This window comes from Acinonyx jubatus, chromosome A3 (genome assembly GCF_027475565.1).
Source record: "Acinonyx jubatus isolate Ajub_Pintada_27869175 chromosome A3, VMU_Ajub_asm_v1.0, whole genome shotgun sequence".
NCBI classification, from domain to species: domain Eukaryota; kingdom Metazoa; phylum Chordata; class Mammalia; order Carnivora; family Felidae; genus Acinonyx; species Acinonyx jubatus.
Genome location: NC_069388.1, coordinates 14609040 through 14627586, shown reverse-complemented (window position 1 = coordinate 14627586; position 18547 = coordinate 14609040). Strand labels below are relative to the sequence as shown.

The 18547-nt window shown below is 55.9% G+C and overlaps 2 protein-coding genes across 4 annotated transcripts; one reads left to right on the top strand and one right to left on the bottom strand.

Moving 5' to 3' along the window:
* The first annotated feature begins 108 nt into the window (after positions 1-108).
* CTSA (cathepsin A) lies at positions 109-6148 on the top strand. 2 transcript variants are annotated; one of them, XM_027070223.2, is made up of 15 exons: positions 109-250; positions 442-632; positions 783-894; positions 1154-1204; positions 1296-1382; positions 1613-1768; positions 2082-2173; positions 2521-2605; positions 3199-3290; positions 3372-3450; positions 3547-3686; positions 4355-4430; positions 5082-5171; positions 5359-5463; positions 5717-6148. In XM_027070223.2, exons 1-15 carry the CDS (start codon positions 197-199, stop codon positions 5798-5800), a joined length of 1494 nt encoding a protein of 497 aa, XP_026926024.1. In that variant the 5' UTR covers positions 109-196; the 3' UTR covers positions 5801-6148. The 2 variants fall into 2 exon arrangements, with proteins under 2 accessions (XP_026926024.1, XP_026926023.1); XM_027070222.2 differs by having other exon boundaries at positions 5326-5463.
* PLTP (phospholipid transfer protein) lies at positions 5990-18186 on the bottom strand. 2 transcript variants are annotated; one of them, XM_027070226.2, is made up of 17 exons: positions 18128-18186; positions 15946-16029; positions 15219-15329; positions 15032-15131; positions 14231-14359; positions 13793-13948; positions 12318-12381; positions 12177-12240; positions 11394-11485; positions 9844-10020; positions 9694-9753; positions 8328-8492; positions 8163-8230; positions 7127-7169; positions 6959-7022; positions 6798-6874; positions 5990-6384 (listed from the first exon to the last, which is right to left on the bottom strand). In XM_027070226.2, the coding sequence occupies exons 3-17, from the start codon at positions 15316-15318 to the stop codon at positions 6253-6255; spliced, it is 1491 nt and encodes a 496-aa protein (XP_026926027.1). In that variant the 5' UTR covers positions 15319-15329; positions 15946-16029; positions 18128-18186; the 3' UTR covers positions 5990-6252. The 2 variants fall into 2 exon arrangements, with proteins under 2 accessions (XP_026926027.1, XP_053055860.1); XM_053199885.1 differs by lacking the exon at positions 15946-16029 and having other exon boundaries at positions 18128-18146.
* Positions 18187-18547: the final 361 nt, after the last annotated feature.

Genomic DNA, 18547 nt, shown 5'->3' with positions numbered 1-18547 from the left:
CCGGGAGGCCGGGGGATCCTGGCCGCCCACATCTGGGTCATCCGATGGCTGGCGCCCGCGAGATAACCTGAGAAGCCCGCGGACTCTGACCCAGCGCCGGCCGCCGCCGCCTGCGTCCCCGGGGTCCCCGGAGACCTGAGAGGTGCCGGAGGAAGACTGTCACGTGGCGCCGGCGCCCACGTGACTCGGACTCCACATGACTTCCCGTGGCCGAGCCCCTCCGGGAGAGCAACGACGCTGGGGAGCCGAGGTGAGGTCGCTCTGGAGGCTGGAGGGGACCCGCGGTCCTGGGCGGCGCGGCGGGCGGGCGGACGCTGGGGCCGGGCCGGGTTGGGGGGCTCCTATAGCCGCCGCGCCGTCAGCTCCTCCGCGGGGCGATCGCACCGAAGCGTTGGAGGAGCAAGGGAGCGCGGAAACAGTCGGCCCCACTTCCTCCCGCAGATGGTCGGAGCCGCGCTGTCGCCGCGGTGGTTGCTACTGCTGCTGCTGCTGCTCCTGGCCTGGGCGCCCCCGGGCCGGGCAGCGCCGGACCTGGATGAGATCCAGTGCCTGCCCGGGCTGGCCAAGCAGCCAGCTTTCCGCCAGTACTCAGGCTACCTCCGCGGCTCCGGCTCCAAGCACCTCCACTACTGGTCTGCGCCACCCCCCACCCCGTCCCGGGCGGGGAGGTGACGGGGCGCGGGGTGGGGGAGGGTCTGAAGACCCCTGAGGGAGCCTGAGAGCAGGGAGCGCTGGAAGGGGCCCCTCCGCCTGCACCCACCCTGCTCTGCCTCCCCTCCCAGGTTTGTGGAGTCCCAGAAGGATCCCAAGAGCAGCCCTGTGGTGCTTTGGCTCAACGGAGGGCCGGGCTGCAGCTCCTTAGACGGCTTCCTCACGGAGCACGGCCCCTTCCTGGTGAGTCGAAAGCCACCATCTGCCCCCTGACCAGCAAGGGAAGCATTCCTGAAGGAAAGGGCCCGGGAGGAGGGAGAACAGGACTCGGAGGTTTTTCCCAAGCGCGCCCTTCTCCTGAGCCTGGGTTTCCTCATCTGTACCATTCGTTTCACTGTCTGTACCTTTCAAGGGTTTTGCCCAAATGTGAACTGCCCAGCACGGTCGCCCTTTCCTTCCATCCAGTTAGTCCTCGGGACTTAGCCATCTCTTTCCTCTTCAGGTGCAGCCAGATGGTGCCACCCTGGAGTACAACCCCTATTCCTGGAACCTGGTATAGCTGGAGCAGGGGGTTCCTGTGGGGGTGTCTGAGCACTTGGATGGGTTGGGGATTCCTCTTCAGTTCATTTCCTCCTCCCCTCCAGATTGCCAACGTATTGTATCTTGAGTCCCCAGCTGGGGTGGGCTTCTCCTACTCTGATGACAAGTCTTATGCAACCAATGACACGGAGGTGAGTCCAGTGCCTGCCCTTGTGCCCCAGCCTCCCTGGTTCTCTAAAGGCAGCGAGACCCAGGAGGGAAAGAACGTGGCCTTGGAGTCTGGATTTTGGCTCTGTCACATGCTATGTGTGGTCTTGGCCAAGCCACTTCCTCTTGCTCAGAGCGGGTGGATGTCGTTATCTCAGATTCTTTCCAGCTCAAATGCCAAAGCGTTTTGATCCTCTCCTCCTCTTTTCCCTAGGTCGCCCAGAGTAATTTTGAGGCCCTTAAGGATTTTTTCCGCCTCTTCCCGGAGTACAAGGACAATGAGCTCTTCCTGACAGGAGAGAGCTATGCCGGCATTTACATCCCCACCCTGGCAGTGTTGGTCATGCAGGATCCCAGCATGAACCTTCAGGTACAGGGCCGCTGCAGGAGGGAAGAGAGGCAACTTGTCCTGGCCTTGTGGTTAGCAGCGTGAAAGAGGCCATTTTCTCTGTCCAACCTGGTCCCCTTTATAACATGCTTGCCACTGGGTGGCCTGTCTCTGCTCACGTGCCTCCCACAACAGGAAGCTCACCTGTCAGCCAGCCAGCTCTGTTCTTAGCTTCAAGTGGCCTCCCCACAAACCACCTTGGATTTCAGCTTCCAGATTGCTGAAGGTCTGGGTGTAGTCAGGGGAGGCTCCCCCTCTCCCTCCAGATGACCTGAATGCCCTGGGTGTTTCACAGGGGCTGGCTGTGGGCAACGGACTCTCCTCCTACGAGCAGAATGACAACTCCCTGGTCTATTTCGCCTACTACCACGGCCTCCTTGGGAACAGGTATGGGAGGGGGCAGTTGGGCAATCTCTAGGGTGGGGCAGATCTTGAGGTCTCAGGTCTGCCTTCCAGGCACATGATACCCCAGGCCCTACCCTAGTTTCTGAGCAGGGGGTGGGGGCTGGGATTGCTAGACGTGTTTGGTGCTGAAAGGCCAAAGAATGGAGACCAGAACTTAAATGGACTCAGGAGGGCTGGCTGTGTGGCCCCAGAGCAGCTAGGTTTGGAACTTGCACACCATCCCCTGTGATCTGTTTCCTCATTGGCTGGGGTCAGGTGGTGGCGGGAGGTTGGATGTGGAAGGTGGGAGGCCCACCTTGGGCCTGAACACTTTCATGCGTCTCCTACAGGCTCTGGTCTTCTCTCCAGACCCACTGCTGCTCTCAGAACAAGTGTAACTTCTATGACAACACAGACCCAGAATGCGTGACCAATGTGAGGTTCTGCCGCCCAACCTGTGTCACCCCTGACTCCCCCGGCCCTGAGAATAGGACCACATCTCCTCCTTCGGGCCTCCCTGACCCCATCCCCTATTGCTTTCCTATCCTGCCTCCTCCAGCAATTTGATGTCCTCTGGGACACGTCTAGGGATGTGTTCCCACCACTACTTCCTGGGACTTTCTAGGCAAATCCCATAACCCCTGTGAGGGAAAGGATCTCCCTCTTGTCGAGCATCTACTCTGTGCCGGGCACCGGGCCGAACTATATCAACATAGATTATTTAATCTTCAAGATTCCTTTAAGGGAGATCGTATTATCCACATTTTCCAGAAGAGGAAACCGAGGCCAAGAACGTTAAAGTCACTCGCCTGAAGTCACAGGGCTAGGGTGTAGCGGCAGTAGGCTCTGGACCCGGGTCTGGCAGATTCCTTCCACTGAGCCTCAGTTTCCCTGCCTGTGGAAAAAAAGTGGGGGAAGGGTAATGACAAGAAGTGGAGTAGGAGAGCCGTCAATCTTGGGACGAGTTGGTGAGATCATGGGGAGGCCGGGGTTCTGTGAAGCACGGTGGCTCCCATGTATCATTGCAGCTGCAGGAAGTGTCCCGCATCGTGGGCAACTCCGGCCTCAACATTTACAACCTCTATGCCCCATGTGCTGGGGGTGTGCCTGGCCGTTTAAGGTAGGCCCTGCCGTGTGCCCTGGGGGCCAGTCCCAGCCCCCATCGGGAGGCTGAGGCACACGTCCCCCGCTTCACTTGCAGGTACGAGAAGGACGCCATTGTGCTCCATGACTTGGGCAACATCTTCTCTCGCCTGCCGCTGAAGCGGACATGGCATCAGGTGTGCAGGAAGAGCATGGACTTTCTCCTGGTGGCGGGGGGAGGGGGTGGGGGGGGCAGGGAAACGAAGACCCTGACCTGCCGTCTGTGCCCCCAGGCACTGCTGCGTACTGGGGGTAGGCTGCGCATGGACCCCCCCTGCACCAACACCACAGCCGCCTCCACGTACCTCAACAACCCCTATGTGCGGAAGGCCCTCCACATCCCCGAGCAGCTGCCCCACTGGGACATGTGCAAGTGAGGCTTTGCGGCCAGCCGTGGCCCCAGGGGTGGCAGGCACTTGGGGCTCCTGGGTATCAGAAAGGTTTCCCAGGATCCCTTGGCTAGGGTTTCTTGTGGGGGCGCTTCAGGCACCCAGGGTGTGACACAGGGTCCCGTGCAGGTGTTTAGCCACTACATTGATTGATATTTAGCCAGTTCATTCTTAAATGGCCACCTGGGCTGGTAAAATAGCGATTTACTCCCCTGGCATTTAGTAAATAGACACTGTCCCCCACCCCCACTCCAATATAGTCCCTAGCTGCAGAGATCTCCTATGACCCGTATGAGTAAAAGGATGCCGCCTGGCAGAGCGGGGGCCACTCAGGTCCGTGCTGATTGGCCAGTGCCCCTGCCCTACTGCTGTTACAGGCTGTGGTTCTCCCACCGGTGGGCTCCTGCACACTAAATGCCAGTTGCAAACCAATCACTAAATGTTCCCATATGCGTTTCTGCACGGGGGTGGGCTGAATCCCAGCCCCCCATCCACGTAAGTCCTAGAGAGATGATATGCCTGAGGAGGGGACTGAATCCCAACTCTGCCTCCCAGGCTGGAGCTTGGAGGTAGGAGGGGACGGGAGAGGAGATCTGATCTCTTTTTCTCCCTCTACCTGGTCTTCCTGGGACCTGCCCACGTGCTCCCGCAGCTTCCTGGTGAATATACAGTACCGCCGTCTCTACCAAAGCATGCAGTCCCAGTACCTTAAGCTGCTCACCACACAGGTGAGTGGGAGCGGCACAGCTGGGTCCACCAGCAGCCTCAGGACCCTGGAGCGGCATGACAAGGCGGGGCCCCCTTTAGCGTGCCACTCCGGACACGGGGAGCTGAAACTCTAAGAAATGAAGTCCAGTGACTGGCAGGGTCATGATTTGAACCTTGCTTTGTCCCCACCCCACGCTGCTCTGTCGTAGGAGGCTGCATCAGCCAAGGAGCTTTTGGGTTGAGAAGAGCTGGCGAGAATGTGTTACAAACGAGCAAATGGAGGTTCAGGGTGGGAGAGGGCCTTGTCCAAGGTCATCTAGGAAATCCTGACAGAGCCAGGCTAGGACCAGTGGTTAGAACATAACCTCTAGGGGTCAGATCGTCTATGTGTACGTCCCTTCATTAGCCATGCGCCCCTGGGCAAGTTTTTTCCCATCTTGAGACTTGGTTTCTCCACCTATAAAATGGGGTTAATGGTATCTACTTGCGTAGGTAAAGCATTTAGTAAAACACCAGTCATGTAGGAAACAGAAAACCTGAGTGTTTCCTGCTTTTGCTATTTAGCAAGGCCCCTCGAATTCCCTGAGGGGGTAAGGCTTGAACCCAGGAAGGGCTGGGGCCTGGGCTCATTCCAGACCCTCCCACTTCCCCCCCCACCCACTCTGCTCCAGAAATACCGGATCCTGCTCTACAACGGAGATGTGGACATGGCCTGCAATTTCATGGGGGACGAGTGGTTTGTGGATTCCCTGAACCAGAAGGTAAGGCAAGGATCCCGGCTCTGGGGTGAGGTTGGGTGCAGGGATAGGGCAGCTATGCCTGTCAGCTTGGCTCTGGCAGACAGAGAGGACAAACCTGGGGGGAGTTCAGGCCCCTGAGGTCCTGCTGGCAGATGTGAGAGAGATTTGAGGACAGCCACAGGCTGCTAAGGCTTCCCTGGTGGGGCAGATGGAGGTCCAGCGCCGGCCCTGGTTAGTGGACTACGGGGACAGCGGGGAGCAGATCGCAGGTTTCGTGAAGGAGTTCTCCCACATCGCCTTTCTCACCATCAAGGTAGGGCTTGGGCCTGGCAAGGGCTGCCTGGCTGGAGGGGATGGGGCAGAACCCACCCGTCCTCTCCTTCCGACTCCCTTTTACACCCATTTGCCATCTGGCCCCATAAGGGCAAGCGTTCTGGGCAGGGTGGGGAGAATGCAGGGCTTGGGAGAAGAGGAAGGTCGCTGGCTGAGGGGATCCAGTAGGGTGGAGGGGCGCCCAGGGGCAGGGGTTACACAAGAAGGGGAATCTCACAGGGCTTTGCTCCTAGGGCGCTGGACACATGGTCCCCACCGACAAGCCCCAGGCTGCCCTCACCATGTTCTCTCGCTTCCTGAATAAGCAGCCATACTGATGACCACGGAGACCGGTCCCCTTCTGCCTGATCCAGCCCCTCTTCCTGGCCCCTCCTGCTAGAAGGGAGGTCCACCTTTATGCAAAATGCCCCTGTGGGGCAGGTCCCTGCCTCCAGACTGCTCCCCCGCCCCTGCCTCCCCCACAGCCCTCTGCCTCCCAGACCTCCCCAGTGCCTCACGTAGACAGCCTGGGGGAGTTAGCACTTTATTCCTGACTGGGGTGCGGCCTGGCCCCCTCCCTTAATGCACTGGAACACAGCAGAGCTCAGGACAGCCCACGGGGAGGGTGGACGGACTAATTGATGGATTGAGTGTGGTTATGGAATTAAATTGGGTACAGCTTAAAACCCTGTCTTCTCTGTGGCACTGGGGGTTACACAGGATGCTATAGGCTGGGAGGGGCCGAGAGGGTCGAAGTCCTGGATGCCCCTGCCAGCGTGGGGTTGAGGGCTCAGGCAGCCGTCGTGGCAGGTGGTGGGGCACTGGATGCCGAGGTGTCGCTGGTGCTGGCAGGCCGGTTCTTCTCAATCACCTCTCGCAGCCCTTTGGCAAAGTGGAGGTCGGCCCCGATGGTGAGGAAGCCCTGTGCAGCGGGGCAGAGAGGGGAGCCTCTTCATTCCATTACAGAGACCAAAATCTAAAGATCGAGACAGGCCCTTGGCCTTGAAGGGCTCTCAATCTAGTGGGAGAGGAGCCTCAAAGAAGTTCTAACTCCTGTGAAGGGTGTGAAAGAGGCTGCAGGAGCGTGGCCTGTGGGGGTCAAGGAGGGCTTCTGAGATGGCCTCTTAGCTCAGGTGTTAAAGTGGGATCCAGGAAGAGTGTTGCAAGGTGAGGGCACAGCCTGTGCAGAGGGCTGAGGTCTGATGGAAGATTAAAATGGGAGTGACACTTGATAAGGGAGGGGCTGGGATCTGACAGCAGAGGGAGGTCAGGGTCGTGAAGTGGGGGGAAGGCTCTGCCCTCTTTCTCCATCACTCGCTCCCCACCCCCACTCACCGCATGGTTGGTCACCACCTCGCGCACGAAGTTGATGCCCTCGGGTAGTGGGATCTGCACCCCCCGCCACATCCGCTCTGTGGGTGGGAGCAGCGGGCTCAACCTGGGTCCACCCAGCTCCCCTCTCCTTTCCCTCTCCTCCCTCCCGTCCCCAGCCCTACCATTGAGCATGGGCATCACCCCAATCTGCAGCATGGTCTTCAGAGGGGTCTGCAGTGGGATCAGCTGGGAGGGGGGAGGCAGGAAGTCAGGGCAGCCAGCAGGAAGCGGACTTGCCTTAGCTGCCCGGCCCCAACCCAGCCCTGGCCCCCTCGCCACTCCCAACTCACTGCCAGCGACTCCAGTGCAGACTGGTTCGAGTAGATTCGGAACCTATGGGAGACAAGTGTCTAGTGGGCACGAACCCTGGAAGTTCCCCTTCCTCAGGCCACCCAGGCCTACCCACCAGAAGCCCCTGACTTTCAGCCTGCAATGCTCCCACCTACACACCTGTCCAGGGGTTCTGCCGCCTTCCAGGTGTGCATCCTTGGGTGAGTCATTTCTCCCTCTTTGGGTTCCTTTTTTCCAAGGCTACTACTTTTAATTTGTTGAGCGCTTCCTCTACGCCAGACTCGTGCTGGCAGCTTTGCCTGTGTTGTTTGTGTTTATTTAACAGAACGTACAGAGCTTCCTCCCTACCAGATACTAAGCGTGTTACAAAAAGTTAACTATCATTAAGATATTTTAAAATGCTCACTGACTTAATCCTCCTAACAACCCTAAGAAGTAGGCACTATTAAACAACTCGCACTTTTTAGATGGGGCAGATCAAGCCTAGAGAGGCTAAGTAATTTGTCTGAGGTCTGAACAGCTGGTAAATGGCAGAATCTGCCTCTAGAATCTAGGCTCTTAACTACTGCCCTGCAGTATCTCATTTAACCCCTAGCACCTGTGGCTAGCATCACAAACAGCACAACCTTACAAAATGGATGCTACTTTTCCCTACGTTTAGCCCATGAAGAAAATGAAGCTTAAAAAGATAAAGTGACTCTTCTCAAGATCACAAAATTTGTGCTGAGGTTTCTGCCCGAACCCATGTTGTTTGGCTCTTTGCTGTGTGACTGAGGGCACGTCCTTTAACCTTGCTGGGCCAATTTGGACATCTCATAGTATCTGTTCTGCCTCTCTCTAGGGTGTAAGACAAGGCAGAGAAGTTACCCTTGAATAAGATGCATTTGTTATGCATTAACAAAGACCTTAGCTCTCCAGTGGCTGTAGATCTGAGTGAATTTCAGCTCCCCACTTGTTGGGCAGGTGCAATTAACCTGAAGACACGGAGGCTCAGGGAGGTTAAGGGCTTGCCCGAGATCTTGGCCATTTGCTTACCGGCGCAGGTCCAGCTGGATGCGCAGCGCCTTTCCCCGGAGTGCCACCTTGGCGCTGAGACGGGTGTCCTGCAGGCAAGGAGTTGGGAGGGGGGTGTTACTGACCCAAAGGATCAACAGCCCGCATCTCCCTGACCCTCAGTAGCTCCTAATCTGGTGCCCGCACCATAATCATGCTGGACAGTTGGACCTCAGGCTGGTCGGACGGGACCAGGGCGATGGTGACACTTGCGGTGACAGAGACGGTGGTACCCGAGGGCTTGATGGTGCAGCGAGGTGGGGCCAGGACCCTTAGCTCCAACTTCAGCGGGGAGTCAATCACCGCCGGGCTCTGGGGACAGAGGAGCGAGGGTGGGTCAAAACCCAGATCTGTTCCCTGATGAGCACCAGGAGGGGAGGAGGGCTGGCTCAGGTTCTGTCCGCTGGGAGCCCAGGCACACAAATATGAAGGCTGGTGTGGCTTCCCAGAGCCTTCAAAATTGTGTCCAGCCTCTGTGCCTTTGCTCACACAAGGGAATGTCTCATTCTAGAAATGTCTCCTCTTTTCCTGCCTTCCTGAGCTCTTGGTCGTGGGGATCCATCTTCAACCAGACTCCTGAGACTGTGTTTGCATCAAATATCCCCTCTCTCTGCCATATTTCCTCTCTCTAACCTGCCGTGTTCTTTGTCCGATAGGCACTCCTACTTCACTTGTGTTAGCTCATTGAAACCTCTCAATGACCATGTGAGGCAGGTATTCTACTCATTTTTGAGATGGGAAAATTGAGGCACAGAGAGGTTAAGTACTTGTCCAAGGTTATGTGGTCCTCCAGTTGCAGAACCTGGGATTCAGACCCAGGCAGTCTGGCAAGAGAGTCCACACTCTTACTGACGCTTGGCCATCAGGTTGATGGAGACGATGGTGCTAACAGCGATGATAAGAACAGCAGCCAGTGAGTGTTTCCTGAGCACTTACTCTTGCATGAATTGATTCAGCTAATACTCATGACAGTTCTGTGAGGTTGTATAGTGTAAAGGAAATTAAGGGCAAGTCCTTTAATGGCCACTAAGATGCTTTTTACATTTTGAAAGAGTAGGTGGGAACTCCTCCATTAAACAAGGGAAAATAAGGCAAAAAAGAAAACCACATCAGGGGCACCTGGCTAGCTCAGTCGGTAGAACACATGACTCTTAATCTTGGGGTCGTGCGTTGAAGCCCCACAAAGGGCATAGAGATTATTTGACAATCTAATTAACTAACTTAAAAAAGACTACATCAGTCATTGTTAAAGCGCCCCTACGCTTACAGAGCTTGGGTCTCAGCCTGTCCTCATAGCTTCATGAAGAGCAGGAAGTAGCAAGGGCCCTTCAAGGACTTGGAAATGAGTTTGACAAATAAGAGGACCGGGTCACAGGCAGGAGGCCAGGCCTTCTGTCTATTCCACAGTGGCCTCGGGGGGACTCCACCCGCACACCTCCACCGTTCCCTCACTGGTATGCAGGTGCTATGCCCTCCCACCCTGGCCAGGTGCCTACCTCCTGCCCGCACTCACCAGCAGGACGATGCTCCCAAAGTAGGTGGCCCTCAGCAGCATGTCCAGATCGTGGGGCACCTGGGTAGGGAAATTGGGGGTGAAGCAGGGTCATCAGGAGCTCTGTGACAGGGCCCCTCTTGCCCATCCCACAAACAGGCCCTGGCATACCTTGTCCCCCACCAGTGACAGCTTCAGGGCACCCGCTCGGAAGTAGCTTTCCATGGCGGAGTCAAAGAAGAACTCGGAGAAGGCCACGTACACCATCCGCTCCTCCTCCCGCAGCTGGGGCTCAACCGCCCGGTTGGGCAAGCTCCAGTTGCCCTCCGCCAGGGGAAAGAAGGCCCCCTGCAGTTGGGGGATCAGGGTCAAGGCCAAGGCAGACTGGCCCAGCACCCAGATGCTCCCACACCCTGTGGCAGGCACTGGGAGGGATGGTGGGGGTCAGACCCAGCTGCTGTCCTTAGGGGACTCCTCAGCACAATTTTTAAGTTTTATTTATTTAATCTCCACACCCAACGTGGGGCTTGGGCTCACGACCCCAAGATCAAGAGTCACATGTTCCTCCCACCTGGGCCAGCCAGGCACCCTCATTAGCACAATTCTTAAAAAGGCATGGAGAGGAGGGCAGCTTCAAGGGAACACTCCCGTCAGACTGGAGAACGGAAGCTCAGGAAAGGGTTCAGGAGGAGGTGGCATTTCAGTGGGCCTTGAACGATATATGGCAGCAATAATAGCTGCTGCTTACATCTTACATAGTAATTCTTCCATGCCCTTGACATACACCAACTCCTTTAATCCACATAATCCTCCGTGAGAGATGTTTTCTTACTGTATTATAGCCATTTACATATTAGTAGGAAATAGGCACAGAAAGGTTAAGCCACTTACTTAAAAAAATTTTGGGGGGGCGTGCTTGGGTAGCTCAGTCGGTTAAGTGTCCAACTTCAGCTCAGGTCACGATCTCACGGTTTGTGAGTTCGAGCCCCACGTCGGGCTCTGTGCTGACAGCTCGGAGCCTGGAACCTGCTTCGGGTTCTGCGTCTCCCTCTCTCTCTCTGCCCCTCCCCCACGTGAGGGGCGCACAGAGCCCGACGTGAGGCTCGAACTCACGAACCGTGAGATCGTGACCTGAGCTGAAGTCGGACGCTTAACCGACTGAGCCACCCAGGTGCCCCTAAGCCACTTGCTTAAGATCACGCAGCAAGTAAGTGGCAGAGCCAGGACCTGAACTTCAGACATGCCAGCTCTAATCCTTGCTCTGAAACCGCTACACTCCATCCACTGTGGGGAGCAAAGGAAATGGCCACGTAGTAGCTGTGTGGCCTTGGGCAAGTGACATCACCTCTTCGAGCAAGTGTCCACATCCCCAAAATAAATAAAACAGAAGTGCCTGACTCACACAGTCGTGAGAGTGAAATGAGATTATGTGCATAGAGCCGTATGTCCAGCTCCTTCAGGGAAGATGGGGAAGGGCAGTGCATGAGCAAAGGCCCTGAGGTAGGAAACGAGGGTGCATATTTGGGAAAGAATGACTGCAGAGAAACAGGGTGAAGTTAGAAAGGTGGGGCCGGCCCCAGGAGTTGACCCTGATTCTGTAGGCAATGGGGAGCCATGGCAGGCTCAGCAACGGAGTGGCCTCATCAGAGCTGTGGTTCAGGAAGACAAAGGCAGCGACGCAGGGGACAGGTCAGAGATGCCACACCAGCCAGGCAGCTCACCCGGAAGTCCATGTCCAGATTGCTGGCAGAAGCTGCAGGATCCTTCAGGAGGGAGTAGTCGATGCCAACAAGCTCATCCACATTGCTGCGTACTGTGGGAAGGAGCTCAGTCACTCACGCTGTGTCACGCTGGGCGAGGTGTTCACCCTTTGGGGCCTGTTTCTCACCCATAAATGATGGTCATCAATCTTCCCTCACAGGGTTGTTGCAGGGATCAAATTAGCTTTATGTGGGAAGAAGCTGCTATTACTACTCCTACCACCACCACTACTGCAGGGCTATTATCAGATCACGAAACAACATGGCAAGGGATTCCCTGCCCTCATGAGTTTTCCCTGCCTCCTCCCTCCCTCCCTGTGCCCCGTGTAGGGGGCACGGTGATCTCTACCCCACAGCAGACAGAGGTCAAAGCTTAGGAAAACGGAATCCATGTTAGTTGAGCACCTATTAAGTGCAGGGGATGAACACACACGGGGTCCCAATGATCAGCGAGCACATAAAGACAGAGGACCTTGACAATCGTCACGCAGCTAATGCTCACAGCAACCCCACGGGGAGGCACCCCAGCAAGGCGAAGATGGCAAGGCCCAGAGAGAAGTGAGTACTGACCTGGAGTCACACAGGGCAAGTCCGCAGCAGAGGCCATATGGGAACCCAGGGTGTGGCAGGGGCCTTGCCTGCTCTGAGCCATGGCCTGGCAGCTGTATACCCAGCCTCCTCCCTACCCCCGGGTCCAGCCCCAGGCGTGGCCCAGAGCTCCCTGCCCAGCCAGCGCCAACTCACCGGGCACGGTGTCCAGGAGGGAATTGAGCAGCACCATCCCTGCATGGTAGAGCACGGGGCAGATCTGCAGGGCGGGGTCCAGAGTCAGGGCCTTCAAAACGGAGGGCACCCCACCCGCCACCACCACCACCACTGCCGTACCTGCTGGTTGAGGAGGAAGCGCATCCCCGAGGTGATGAATGTGGAGAGGAACTCATACACCTTCCTGCAAGGAGGGGAGAGACCGTGTGAGCCCAGACACTGCCCTACCCCAACCCAGGTCCAGGAGAAATCAGTGGCCAGAGACATGGGGAGGAGGTGGCTCAACTTTGACCCGAAGCACCAGCTCTTTAATGAAGGTTTTCCAAATCCCCTCTCCAGCCTGATTCGAAAGACCTCTCCTAACCCCTGCTCCCACCAGCCAAACTGAATTTACCCCCAGTTCCTCAGACCCGCTGCGAGCATCCCCACCTCCAGAGGCTTACTCATGCCCTCCCTTCCACCCTCAATGTTCCTGTCCTATATTTTCCCCCAGTCTGGGCCCAGATGCTTCCTCTTCCAGGCAGTCTTCCCAGACTACCCTCTTCTGAACCCCTGGAGTACTCTCTTCGTTCCTCCCTTAAAGCCCTGATGGCAAATGTTTTGTCCCTTCAACTAGGCTCTGAGCTCCTTTATGAATCCTCAGGGACTGGCATACACTTTATTTGTTAAATAAATAAAAACTTGAGGGGGACCTGGGTGGCTCAGTCGGTTTAGCATCTGACTCTTGATTTCGGCTCAGGTCATAATCTCACAGTTCATGAGTTTGAACCCTGCATCGGGCTCTGCACTGACAGTGTGAAGCCTGCTAGGGATTCTCTCTCTGCCCCTCCCCCACTTGTGCGCACCCTCTCTCTCCAAAAAAAAATAAACAACAATAACAACAAACTTGCACTGTACCAACACCAGATGATAAATCCACCATATTTTCTCTCCCACTCTCTTTGAGAACTATCACAAAGTCCATTTCTCAGCCCCAAACCTGGAAGTGTGCTATTTTTTTTTTTTGTTTTGTTAAGTAGTAGTAAGAACTGCCAGTTATGTTTGTTGTTGTTTTATTTTACATTTGAGAGAGACAGAGAGTGAGCAGGGGAGGGACAGAGAGGGAGAGAGACACAGAATCCAAAGCAGGCTCCAGGCTCTGAGCTGTCAGCACAGAGCCTGACACAGGACTCAAACCTGAGCTGAACTGGGACGCTTAACTGACTGAGCCACCCAGGCGCCCCAAGAGCTACCAATTATTGAGAACCAAGTTCACGCCCAACTGCCTACTGATCCTCACAATGACTTCTATCTAGGAAGCTAGCCACTAATATGCCAGGTGCCGTTCTAAATATTTTTACATATATTAACAAAGAGTCCTCCTAACATCATATAAAATAGCTTCTATTATCATCCCCATCTTACCAACGGGGAAACTGAGGCACAGAGCTTCGATGACTTACCCAAGGTCACACAGCCAGGAAATGAGAGTACTGAGATTTGGACCCAGTTGGCTTGATTCCCAAGCCTGTGCACTTTGCATTGCACTAGGCAGATGGCCAGTAAGGCTCAAAGGGGGTGCCCTGGGTGCAACTGGGGTTGGAGACAGGGCTTACTTGAAGGTTCCCCCAAAGGCTGCGTGCATTCTGGAGACCAAGGCCTGGCAGGAGACGTTGGACACTTTGATACGGCCAGTGGGGTCCCTGGAGAGCTGCAGAGCTGTGCGGATGGACACGCCTTCGGCAGAGGCATTGATGTAGCCCCCATCATAGCTGCCAAGGGGGTGCGGGGCATTTAATGTCCAGTTTGGAGCTTAACCGCGGCTTCTCTACCCCGCTACCCACCCCATATATATCATGATACCTCTTAATAAGGCTTCACTTCGGCAGTTTACCATTTTACCAAGCCCTATCAACCCTTATGTAGTGGGTATGCTTTTCCCTATTGTACAGATGAAGAAACTGGGACTCAGGCAAAAGGGCTGCCCACAGCCCCACAGCATCCCAGCCCTCCAGATCCCCCCCTCCACTCCCCTAGGGGTGCCAGATCCTCACAAGAACCAGTAGAGAAGCTGTCTCCGGAAGCGCAGCCCCAAGGAGGCGTTGCTGATTTGTAGCATCAGCTCCTGCTCTGGCTGAAAATGGAGCTCAGAGGATGTCAGCTGCAGCTCTGTGACCTTCACCCTGCAGGAGGCCTCGGGGTCATATTCAGGACCGCGAAGAGGGGTCCCCGCCCAAGTACAGGAAATTCATTCCCTTCTCTTCCAGTCCAGGCCTGGGGAAACCGGGGCGGGTGGAACGAATTCTTCCGTTGCCCCTCGAGTGCCCAGCCTGGACTTGGACAGCTCAGAGAGGAGCTTCCCCCCTTCTCTTAGAAGCCTATTGCTTCCATTCCCTTCCCTCTCACACCCCATGGTTGCTAGACCTGGTCTTTTAACAGAGTCCTTTGATTTTGTCTCCATCGGCTGAGCTCCGCTCCATATCCCAATTCTCCTATCCCCACCATCCCAAGCAAGGCTCTTATCTCTTGTTCCCCTGACCTCTCCCACCTCTCCCGGGTACCCTAGACCCCACTCTCATCCCTGGGCAAGTTTCGTGACTCCGCCTCTTCGGTGCTCTTTGGCTACACCTCAATCTCAAGCCTTCTGCTTCGCGGTGCTTAGTCCGGCCTACGTCGGAGGGCTTGACCTTTATTTTCAATGCCCGGTCCAGTTTCTTGAGTCCCGCCTCCCCGGTTTGGCCACGCCCCCACCCGCCCCCACAGACCCAGCCAATTTCCCCGCCCCTAGGTCCCGCCCCCAACGCAGAGGCTCCACCCCGGAGTCCGAGACCCCGCCCTCCGGGTCTCCTACTTACTCCGAGATGTTGTAGTAGAAGTAGCCCTCCTTGCCCCGCAGGTCTGGAATGGTGATGGTCTCCAGCTCTTGTTCCAAAAAGCGCAGGCCCTCCTGCTTCACTGAAGTAGCAGCGAGGCCCTTAGGTCTTGCGCCCACTGCTGGAGCGACCCCTCCCTCACCCGCCCTCGTCCTGCCCCGCGCCTTACCCAGCTCCAACGCCTTGGAGGTGATGCGGATCTTGCAGCCGGGGAGCTCGGCCTGAGCGCCTGCCAGAAGCGCTAGGAAGAGGGCCCCGAAGAGGGCCATGGCGAGCGGGCCTGGGGTGGGGTGGGGTCGCTGGAGTCATCAGGACTGCTAAAACCCACTCCCCGGTTGTCCAGCCAGAAGAGGGGCTGGCGAGATGGTTACCCTCGACATAGCTCTTCGGGGAACTCGGAACCAATTATATTGCCTCCATTTGGCAGATGCAGAAACTGAGGCTCCGAAGGGCGATGCGACTCGCGCTCTGGCTCCCAGAGGATTTGGGGCACGGGGGGGAAGGGGAGGGGACATCCTCAGTCCCCCCGTGCACCCGCCGCGTGACGAGTTTGGACCTCCCAGTGACCAGCGCCCCCCCCCCCCCACCTCCCCTTTCCTTTAGCAGAGGGCGGGCGCGGCTTGCATGTTACCATGGGAACGGTTGCACGCGCATTCCTGGGGGGTGGCTTGCGGTCTCCCAGGCCCCGCGCCGGGGGAGAAAAGGGGGCTGCCTGCCCAAACTCGGGCTCCCGGGTCTCCCGGCTCTGCTGGGTCCTAAATTCCTGCCATCGAGATTCGGCCTGGTACCCCCCATAACAGCCCCCTTCTTCATGGGATCTCTTCCCCTCCCCGGGCTCAGTAGACCAGGCGGCTCGGCGAGGGTCTGGGGGTGGATGGGGACGCGCCCCGACTCACTGCGGCGGAGCTGGGTGGTCGGCGGGGTCACGTGGTGCGGCGGGCTGCGCAGGGGATCCGGGCGGCGGGGTCTGGCGGGCTGTGCTGTTCCAGCAGCCTTTATAATGCCGGGCCTCTCCGACCCCCCTCCTCTCTCCCGCTCTCCCCTCCTCCCTCGGGGGTTGGGAGGGGATGGGGCGGAACGCTGGCAGCCAGGAGGGTGGAGAGGGCTGTACGGAGCCCCGTGACAGGCCCGGCGCTGTCAAGACAAGTGGGGGACCCAAGCCGGGAAGGAGGGAGGGAAGTGCAGGAGTTGACCCGCCCAGTCCCAACAGTCCTTGCTTCTCTGGGACCTTGGTTCAGATGCCAAACGCCCATGTCTTTCTGCATGATCCTGGACAAGTCACTTCACTTGGGTCACTGAGCCTCAGTTTCCTCATCCAGCAAAATGTGCATGGTAATTGGAACCACCCACAAAATCAATGCCGGAGGCACATTTTTTTTCCCTTCCCTTCCAGCCACAATCATCTGAAGACCTCTCCTTGCCAGGCTTCACTCTGGGACCCCCCCTAAATGTCTCTGGGTCACTGACTAGGGTCCTAACAGGCCCAGAGACGTCTCCCACTGGGATCCAAGCAAGTGCTGCCCACTCAGGAGGACAGTGCACAGGCTGCTGGAATCACCCCAGAAGGAGGTTTGGTGTTTCTCAGGGACTGTGAACCTTGTTTGTTTTCTGTGGGTTTTTTTGGTGAACCTCTGAAGCTAGGTTCTCTGCACAGTATCTCCATATGCTGCCTACAGTGTTCCCAGCTCTTGGGACAGGCACACAGTAAGTGCTTGCTACCTTTTTGTTATCAAATGGATGAAAGAGGAAAGGAGAAGCAATAAAGATTAGTGTCCATTGAACGTGTATTTAGCACCAAGCACTCATCCAGGTAGGAATACCAACGTGTCCTGATCTGTCTAGGACTTTCCCGGCTTTGAAACTGAATGTCTCCCTTCCAGGATGGTTCCAGGGTCCCCAGGCAAACCAGGATGGCTAGTCATACTAGATCTAGATTAACTTATTTAATCTTCTTAACCTATGAGGCTGGCTCTAGTATGGACCAGCTTTAGCAGGAGAAGAGACCATCAGGCCGTTACTATCAGAGAAGCCATGAACTGTTTTGTGAAAGGGCGGGAGATGGTGTTTACAGCCTAGTAGTTATTGCACAGCCAGGATTCAAATCCTAGGCTGTCAGTTCTCAGGTCCAATTGTTGGACCCCTTGCTGAGGCAGCTCTGAGCCTTAGTTGCCTCTTCCTAGAACAGAAACAATAAAGTTATTGCAAGAATAAATGGGGGCGCCTGGGTGGCTCAGGTGGTTAAGCGTCGGACTCTTGAATTCGGCTCAGGTCATGATTTCATGGTTCGTGGTTTCAAGCCCCCCATCAGGTTCTGCACTGACAGTGTGCACAGCCTACTTGGGATTCTCTTTTTGACCTTCCCTCGTGCTCTCTCTCTCGCGCTCTCTGTCAAAATAAATAGACTTAAAAAATTAAAAAGTGGGCATAGTGCATGTTTTAGACATGGTACATGGTACACCATTTAGTGCCAAATAAAGGCTGGCTGTTAAGATTGGGGGCACAAACCACAAGCACACGAGACAGAAAGCATGTAGGACAGGAACAAAGAGAGTGCTAAGGATATCCAGAGGAGGAAGTGTCTTAATGCCTTTGAACTCTAGTAACCCCGCTCTTCCTGGAGCCTGGCTCAAACAGAAAACCTGGTGGATGTTAGTTTTCTTTCCTCTCATTTTCCTCACTGAAATGCGAGCTTCATCTTTGTATCACTGTTATCTCCTGGGAGATGCAGGGGATTCTTATCCCCTGAACTTCCCTGTCCCCACAGCAGCCCCAGTGAGCTTTAAACATAGCTACGTGATCTTGGTCCAGTGGTTTAACCTTCTGGGCCTGTGTTTCCTCATCTGGATTGCTCTCCTGAGGATTAAAAGAGTTAATGCATTTAAAGGGCTTGATAAGCACCTGTCATTTCTTTGTTAATGTTTATGTCTTTATTCTGAGAGAGAGAGAGAGAAAGAGCCAGAGAGAGAGGAGAGCAGGGCAGAGAGAGAGGGAGACAGAGGATCCGAAGCTGGGCTCAAACCCACGAACCGTGAGTTCACCATCTGAGTCGAACTCACGTCCTGCTCTGGCCACACTGACCTTGGCACTTGCTGTTCCCTCTGCTCAAAATGCCTTTCCACCTGATCTTCCCACAGCTAGCTCCTTGTCATTTCGGTCTCAGCTTCGATGGCACTTGCTCAGAGAGGACTTTCCTGCCTACGCAGCAGTTACTCTCAATCACATCAGCCTGGTTTGTTTGCTTTTATTGATCTTGTGACTATTTAATGGTTTACCAAGTTGTCGGAGACATGGCCTGTCTCCATGAGAGCTGGGCTCGGGCTCACCACTCATTCCCAGTACCTAGAACGGTGCCTGGCACTAAGCGTAGGCAGTGCCCATTTGCGGAGTGACTGGACAGGTTCGGAGCCCTCAAATGTGCCCGGGGAGCAGGTGATACCTATACCACTCTGGATTCTTCCGCAACTTCTGCACCTCACTGTCTCAGCCCAACTGACCCTA